This window comes from Manis javanica, chromosome 14, assembly GCF_040802235.1.
Source record: "Manis javanica isolate MJ-LG chromosome 14, MJ_LKY, whole genome shotgun sequence".
NCBI lineage: Eukaryota > Metazoa > Chordata > Mammalia > Pholidota > Manidae > Manis > Manis javanica.
In genome coordinates, this window is record NC_133169.1 from 44893132 (window position 1) to 44902580 (window position 9449).

The 9449-nt window shown below is 32.0% G+C and overlaps 1 protein-coding gene across 1 annotated transcript; it reads left to right on the forward strand.

Annotated features, from left to right (window-relative positions):
* Window positions 1-8087: 8087 nt before the first annotated feature.
* On the forward strand, window positions 8088-9014 carry LOC140846109 (olfactory receptor 5V1-like). The gene has a single exon (XM_073221550.1). It carries the CDS (start codon window positions 8088-8090, stop codon window positions 9012-9014), a length of 927 nt encoding a protein of 308 aa, XP_073077651.1.
* The last annotated feature ends 435 nt before the right edge of the window (window positions 9015-9449 follow it).

Genomic DNA, 9449 nt, shown 5'->3' on the forward strand with positions numbered 1-9449 from the left:
TGAAACATTCCCATGTAAAGGAAAATTATTCCTCATGAGAAGACTTATTGTAAAACAATTGTAAAATTATTTGAAACAAATTAGAAATTTTATAAAAAATAAATATGGAATAATAGAAGAAATGTTAAGAGCGGCAGAAAAGCTAAAGAGATTATATTTGCTTGAGTTCCTTGAAATAAGGTTGTTGATAAAATTCAAGAGCTAAACTCTCTTCTGTAGGTTTACAATGGTTATACATTAAAAACAGAAAAACACAGAGAGGTAAGTAAAATGGCTTAGTTCATTCATTCATTCAACTTAAAATGGAAAAATACTATTTTGAGGTTATCTGTGAAAAAATGAACGTATGTCATGCAAAGAAATATTCCGTTTAGTTTTGTTATATCCTTATTGAAATATAATTGATATGCAATATCATACTGATTTCAGATGTGCAACATAATGATTTAACACACACACACATACACACATATATATATGCACGTTAATGTATATACCTAATGTTCACCATAAAAAGTGTAGTTTTCTGTCAACAGACAACAGAATTAGAATACTGACTTTATTTCCCATGCTTTATTTCCATTCTTGTGATGAATTTATTTTATGATCAGAATGCGGTACCTTTTCATTCTCTTCACCGATTTCGGCAGACTCCCCAACCCCCTGCTCAGACTATACAGACTGTTCTTTGTGTTCATTAGTCTATTTCTGTTTTGTTTGTTGTTTTTTGGTTCCACATATAAGTTAAATCATGTGGTATTTGTCTTTTCCTGTTTGACTTATTTAAATTGACATACTCTCTAGGTCCACCTATTTTACTGCAAATGACAATATTGATTTATTTTATATTGTTGAGTTGCACACATCACTTATTTTCTTCTTACATCCATTTGTCAAAGGACACATATTTCTTCCATATCTTGTTATTGTAAATTATGTCACAATAAGCATAGTAGTACATATGTAATTTTGAATTAGTGGTAGGAATATTCTGAAAATACTCCCTCAAATTTCTGTGTCTATCACTGAAACCTGTGAATATGATGAGATGTCAATTCCATGACACTGTGATCTTATATGGCACAACTGACCATAAGATGAGAAAATTACCCTGCATTATCTATGTATTTTCAAAGGAATTTTATGATAACTTAAAATAAGAGAACTTTATTTTACTAGTATCTGAAGAATAAGTCAAAAGTATGTGAAATATGAGAATTATGACAACATGTTGCTGTCTTTGAATACAAAAATCCCACAAAGAAAGTACCATAAAAGTTAACATACAATAGCTATGAGAAGTATAGGCACAAATGTCCTCAACAATGAACAAATCATATCCACCAGCATACAGAAGGTGACAAATATCATTTACATGAAAACAACTACATTTAATTTCAGACTTATTACAGAAAGACTAAATAATAGATGAATACCTAAATACTAGAATAAGGAACAAGGTAAGGATGTCAATCCCTATGAACCGCATTCAACAGTGTGTAGTATATGTCCTAGCAATTTAATAATATTAGAACTATAAACAAAACCATAGAATTATAAAGAAGAATATAAACGTGCCTGTTCTGAGATAATATGACTTTCAATGTAAAACAATCAAGAGAAATCTGCACCAAAATTACCTCCTAGAATTAGTGTCAGTTTAGTAAAGTCACAGGACATAGGTTTTAAACATGAAAGTGCATCATATTTCTCCTTGTTAGCAATAAGAATTTGGTAGGCAAGCAGTACAGTTGACATAACTCCAAAGCTAATTGAAATATCAGGTAATTATGTAAATAGGTTCAGGATCATTATGATGGAAACCTCCAAATATCAGTGAAAGATATGAAACAATTAATTAAACAGAAAGACATACCATGTTCATGGACTGTAAGAAAACACAATTTTATCAAATATTTTATTTCTTATCCTAGTAATCTATGCTTTTCTCATAGTTACAGTCAATTCACAACTGGATTTTTATACATCTAGACAAACTGACAGTAATGCTTATGTGGACTGGACAGAGAAAATCTAATATATGAAATAATTCAAAAAATAAACATTTTGGATGTATCAGTTTATCCAATTTCAGACTTACTATGAGGGTACAATTAAAACTTTGGGGTATTAGTGAATGGATAGAGAAATAGGTCACTGGACACATGTACATAGTCCAGAAAAAGATCCATGCACATGTGGTCATTTGTTCGTTGAGAAAGATACTATAAAGCAATTTAATGGAGACTGGTTACCAAATTAATTGAGAAAAGAAATCATAAAATTATAACACTATAAAGAAAGCACAAATAAAATTTTAACTACCTGACTACACAGAATGCCTAAAATGATACCAAAGAAAAATTGATAAAATGACTGGAAAACATACTTTATCAAAATTAAAATTCAATGATCTAACAACAGCAAATGCACAATCCAAGAAAGTCGTAGTTGTAAGCACAACTTTATTAAAATTTAAACATCTGCTCTCCAAAAGACAATGTCAGGATAATGAGAGGACAAACCATGAATTAGGAGAAAATATTTTCAAAAGACATAGCTGACAAGGGACTCTTCCCTAAAACTACAAAGCACACTTACCATGGAGGAAAAAGTAAACACACCACCAGTAAAAAAATAGTTCAAACATTGGTTTCAAGTATACAACATATTTGACAATTATATACATTATTAAATCCTCATCTAACTAATGCAGTTATTATCTATCAATGTAAAAAGATACTATAAAACCATTGACAATATTCTTTATGTTGGTTAAGCAATATTTTTCAGGGGCATTCTTTGATTCATGGGTATCATTATTTTCAAATAACATAATAATCAAGCAAATGCTAGCAATGAAGAGGAAAAGTGGATTTGAAAGGATGTAGAAAGAAATATACAGGGATTTTCTGGTTATAACCCAGTATCCACTTCTGTTGCCCGTAGGCCTAACAGGTAACCTAAAACACTAAATGAAGTTAAAATCTATTTAATAACTTTAATAGAAAAAATTTAAAGATCTAAAAAGAGGTTTCAAATTAATGTGTGAATAAATAAATTTAAAAAAATGAAAAATGGCTCACATAGATGCCCATATAGATCTATATTTGGTACAATCAGAGATAGAGTGTTTCTCAGTGGAAACAGTGGGTAAAGCAGAGTTTCACAGCCATGGGAAAGACTAAGTGGAAATGTGGACATGGAGCTGCACTGTGAAAGTCATGTTTCTCAATGTCTTTTGCATGTTCATGTTTAAATTTTTCCTAATATTTTATTTTGAACATTTATCCAATTACAGAAAATTGGAATGGTATAATGGACATTTATATACCCTTCACCTGAACTCACTAAATGCACATATATTGCTTGATCTACATGTATCTATTCTTAAAATTCATAGATACAAATTTTTTACATTAACCCATCATTCTGATAGAAAAATAGTCAGCAATTATAGGTGGAAATAAGTTTGTAATTGCACTCAATTTGAGCCTGAAGGATTGTAACAAAACCTTTCATGTGCATAGTCTAAACAGTAGAAACATGTGTAATAATGCATAAAAATTGTACTGAAGTCTACTTGTGTAACAATGAAAAATGCAAATTTTTATAAGTCTATGGTATAATTATAATTTGGAAGAATGATTTAGATGATTACAGAAAAAAAGCATTACTTTACTCTTTATTTTTATATTGAAATTCAATTCTTGAACATCCTTTGATAAATCTAACCCTACATTACAACAAACAAAATTTTCACTCCTCTAGAGTTCAGCTTTTTAAAATTTACATTAACTTGACCAAACATAAAATAAGTGCCTATTATTATTAATAAATTCTTCCCATTAGGATGGTAGTAATTTATGAGGAAGACAAGAGTATTCTCTCTAGAGACCTCATTATTATTTTTCCTCCCTAAGGGGAATATGGCTATAATATCAACTTTAGAATAAATTACAACATTCATCCAATATATACAAGAGATTTCAGTTTGAATGTTGATGTTTCCTTTTATTGATTAGACCATTTCACTTTTTAAAAAAATGCTTTATATGAGTAGTGAGTACTGTGAAACTGAAAAGACAATACAGGTGTCTTAATTTCTGGACTTTTTAAGCTAAGATAAATAAGTAGGTGTTTGTAAAGATGTTAATATGGTATAAAAATATATAAATTTCAGAAATAGTTAACATTGACTATCAAATGGGTAAGACAAAGGAAATAATAAAAAATTTTGGATAGTTGATGTATTAATTAATGTCTGAAATTGTCTAACTAGAGCCTTAAATACTGTGCATGCCCAGTCAGGTATGTATCCAAAATCTTGTTTTTAAAATTCTGCTTTGTAAAATGAATTCTTCTGAACCATAGATGTGAATGCATGTTCCCTAGAAAACTAGTCCATGAGACCTAACAGACAGGAAAAATGTTACAAATCAAAAAGAGATATTAAATTTATAATAAATCAATAATAACAGAAAGACATTTTGATTATATTATAAGCAATCAATCCACTGAGTTTTTCAAAAGGAAGAATATAAACATCTTTAGAAATATAGATTTAGTAAGAACATCCTCCTATTTTTAAAGCAATTTAATATGTAATTATCTGTGATATTGACAAAATAATTATAAAATTTTCATTATCTTATGGTTCAAGACTAATCAGTGATTAATTTTGCTTCATTAATTAATGTTCTTTTACTCTCAATAGCAGATCCTTGAAGTAACTATTTACTAAAGGAAAAGGCTTCTTATATGTTCCATTCAGATTTGACCACATACAAATCGGTAAGTTATGTACATACAAGAGCTTGTTTTATGGATAATTTCCAAGAGGAACATAATCTTTGCATATATCCCTTGCTATAACTCTCCTTATGCTGGACTGTTTATGAAAAGAAAAAGCAACTGATTTTAACATGTATTCTTCATACACATATATGAATACAGTTACACCAATTAGTCTCACAAAGAAGGTGAGTAATTACTCTTCGTAAGGATTTCTCTGAGTCTTTATTATATTTGCTATCACTCTCGGGTTAATAAGGAGCGTTATAGAACTTCTTTAATGCATTATTAAGAATACTATCACCCTTGTCTTTTTAATGAGGTGGCAAACACCTGTTTCATTATATTTGATTCACAAGAAAGGTGCTGTTAATGTGAACACAAGTTTTCTCCCCAAATGAACAAACTCTGCACATTTTACGCCAAGAACAGAAGTTTGATTTAAAATTAAGGCAACAAAGTACAAAATTTAGAGTATTATATTATTTGAAATAATGCATATTAATTATATAAACTGATGTAGAACTAACACGTATTTCTGAGAATGTTTCAGTTTATTTCTAATAATCCTTGTAAAACCAAGAGTCAAATTAATAAGTAGAGGTTTAAAGTAAAATGAGCATTTCATGTAGAACTTAATATTTAATGTATCAAGATATTAATTTTTCTTGTAATAGAAAGTACCTTGAAAAATTTCAAGACTTTCTAAAATATTTTCAGAAAATGAATTTGTAAAGATGTAGAGAAATGAAATTGTATTGCTCTGTAGAACTTTGACATTTGAGAATTTGTGAATTGACATGTAAATCGACAAGGTAGATTGTTTTTGTTTCAATCATTTTAATTCACTCACTAAAAACCTGCTGATTGAATAAATCCAAGCACTTTGTGGTTATTATAGTCATTTTCTTTCCTAAATTTCACAACTTTGACATCATGAAAATACATTTTCTCTCCCTCCCAAGCATGACACAGACCTGCTGTGGATTGAGGAAAGAATAAAATCATCCCACAAGTAACATCAGAGTTCCTCCATTAAATATCATGTGGGGAAGAGGGATGGGAGGGTCGTCAAAGTGGGTGAAGGGGGTAAAGAGGTACAGGCTTCCAATTATAAAATAAATTAGCCACAGGGATAAAAGCACAGCACAGGGAATATAGTAAAAATATTGTGGAATGTTTGTATGATACTACCTACAGATATTATCTACATTTATCATAGTGAGCATTTAGCAAAGTATGGAATTTTCAAAACACTATGTTAGATACAGAGACTAATATAACATTGTAGATTAACTATATTTCAATTAAATAAAGTTAAAGGGAAGTAGCCCTCAGGTAGATATACAATAGTTTAGGAGTATTATAAGCTGCATCAGATAAAGTAAGATTTTAAAAAGATTGCCAACCAAGATGAGTTCTGCAAGTTTCAAAAGACAGACAGACAGAAGGAAGGAAGGAAAAAAAGGAAGAAAGAAGAGATACAAAGAAATGTTGCATTAAAGAAAGCTGGTAGAAAATGATTTCATTCCATTTGTAAAAGTAAATCATTATATATAATTTGTATTACTTATACTATGCATTTTATCTGAGCAAATATATCATTAGCAATTTCCAGTAGACAAAATAAATGTGGAGGGGAACCATTGAAAATGAAGTTTGCATTTTATTATCTAATCATCTTCCTCTATCTCCATCATCCATGTCTGATACAAAAAATCATATGGTTTTCAATGTGACAGAACCATCCACAGAAGTATGGATTTTGAGACCTTAAGCTAGGTTGTTTTCATAGTCTTGCATTTATGATTATGAGGACTTTTTAAATACATACAAAAGCAATTTAAAAATTAAAAGAGTTGATATGAACAAGAGCTTCAATCACCCATGTTTGTGGTCTCATATTTCCTTGAATACAGACATGTTGAAATGTTCGTTTTAAGGAGAGTGGGCATTGAGTGTTATGTGAATATATTTGTATTTAGTTTCATTCACATTTAGACACTAGCAACCATTTTATTCCTCCTTTATTCCTAAAAAACTGTATTGAAATATAGATGATTAACAGTATTATGTTGGTTTCAGAAAACAACAAAGTTCTCCAACAATTATATACATTAAGAAATGCTCGTGACAGTAAGTGTAGTTATCACAGGTCACCATAAATATGTTAGATTACCTATGCTGTATTTTCATCCCTGTGACTAAATTAATTGAAGTCTGTGACTCTTTATCTTCTGCAACTATTTCACTTGCCTATCATGATAACCAGCAGTCTATTTTCTGTTTATGAGTCTATTTCTGTTTTGTTTTGTTTAATTTTATAGACTATTTAAATTTATCTAACTATACTAATTCTGGAAAATATCTGTTAAAATTAATGATTAAATTCTAAGTCATAAAAGCATTTCCATATGTATTATTATGAACATATATACTTTGTCTAAGCAGAAGACACAACATTAATTCTTCCACACACAAATAATTATTCTTTTGTTATATGTCTATATCTACTAGTTGCTAACAGTTATTAATATTAAATAAGATGTATTTATTTATTATTTAGTGGGGTTTGTGTTGTACATATAAGTGAAATCAGGAGGTGGGAAAATTGCAGAAATTGTGAAGGGGATAAGGAATTAAAACTTCAAATTATAAAATTAATTAGTCATAGGAATGGAAGTACAAATAGAGAATATAACCTATAATATTGTAATATTGTGGTATGGTAACAGGGGATCTACACTTACTATGTGTGTTACTATTGAGTCACTCTGTTGTACAACTAAAGCGAATCAAATATTGTGAAAAAAGTATATTAAAAAATTATATACCTTGTAAAATACGTAGCTTCTGCCTTTGAGGTACTTAAAATTAAGACAGTGCATAAAATTATCATGCTGAGATACTACAAAGGAAAATAAGGTAAATGAGCAACTAGGTGTGAAGAACACAGAAGTAGCTCTCACTGAACTGTGAAATCCCAAATATTGGTGAAAGGCTCACAAGAATTTTTACTGAGAAGATGAATATTTAAACATTTCCTTAGGGTCTCAGAGGGCTGACTTATTGTAAAGAACTGAAGATGAGTATTCCAAAAACGACATGAAATGAGTAGGTGTTTTTAATAGTAGTTCTAATAGTTGGGATCTCTAATTAAAAATGGCTACCATATCCTCATCAGCCATGCAAGAGTGATTTACCAAATTTTTAATCAATAGTCCCCTTGGCTTTTGTCTACAACCCATTTTTTGCCTTCCTTCCCTCCAGAGACACTACTGTGGAGAGAGGAGATGGACGGCTACAATCTCACCACCGTGACTCACTTTGTCCTCGCGGGCCTCTCTGACCTCCCCGAGGTGCGCTATCCTCTCTTTGTGGTCTTTGCCGTCACATTCCAGGTCACTTTGGTGGGAAATGGGGCCATTCTCTTGGCCATTGGGATGGAGAAAATGCTGCACACACCCATGTATTACTTCCTGGCCAATCTGTCCCTCTTAGACATATTCTGTCCATCAGCTACTGTCCCCAAGATGCTGGACAATCTCTTGACTGGGGATCACAGTATTTCCTTCCTGGGCTGTGCTCTGCAGCTTTATTTCCTGGTGGCCCTGGCGGGGACTGAAGTCTTCCTTCTTGCTGTCATGGCTTATGACCGGTACGTGGCCATCTGCTTCCCCCTCCGTTACACCCTCATCATGACCAAGGCTCGCTGTGCCCAGCTGGCAGCTGGGACCTGGGCAGCAGGGTTTCTCAATTCGCTCCTCCATACGGTGTCCACCTTCCAACTGTCTTTCTGCAAGTCCAATCGTGTTAACCAGTACTACTGTGACATCCCCCCAGTGGTGGCCCTCTCCTGCTCATCCACCTACATGGCAGAAATGCTTGTTTTAGTGGTAGGAGGTGTCTCGGGAATTGGTGCCTTCCTAACCACCTTCATCTCTTATGTATACATCATATCCACAATCCTAAAGATCCAGTCAGTGGAAGGGAAGCGCAAAGCCTTTTCCACATGTGCCTCCCACCTCCTGGTGGTCTGTTTATTCTATGGCACAGCCATCTTCACCTACATTCGTCCCTCTTCAAGTCACCACTCCCCAGACAGGGACAGACTCATTGCCATGCTCTATGGGGTTATCACCCCAATGCTAAACCCTATGATCTACAGCTTGAGGAACACAGAGGTGAAAGGGGCACTCAGCAGGGTCTTATGTCACTGAGCATGTTTACAGTGAGTGTAAGAGTAAAAAATAATGACTCAATACTCATTCTAGAATAAATTTATAGGAAGAATTCATATAAAATAATTTTAATTGACACAGAATAAATATTTAAAGGCACATTGAAATTTATACAGATGCAAAGATAGACATAAATTTCATCTGTTAGTCTTCATATGTATGTACATATATGTCTATCCCAATCCAGTGGAAACTTAATGTATATCATCCCATAACAGGAATTTTCACGAGTAGCAGAGAACACTAATATAGAAAGATAAACTGAGCCTTCTGAGTTAATTTGGATTTATGTTCACATCCATACCCATAACCATAGCTATACCAATACCATTATTATTTTTTTATATCTACTTTCAAATCTATATCTAAATGTCTACCCATAGATTTTCTTCAATTCTTTCCCTTATGTGAGTG

Bases quoted from the DNA above. Each gene is read 5' to 3' on its own strand.
- LOC140846109 (XM_073221550.1), top strand. From the start codon at position 8,088: ATGGACGGCTACAATCTCACCACCGTGACTCACTTTGTCCTCGCGGGC.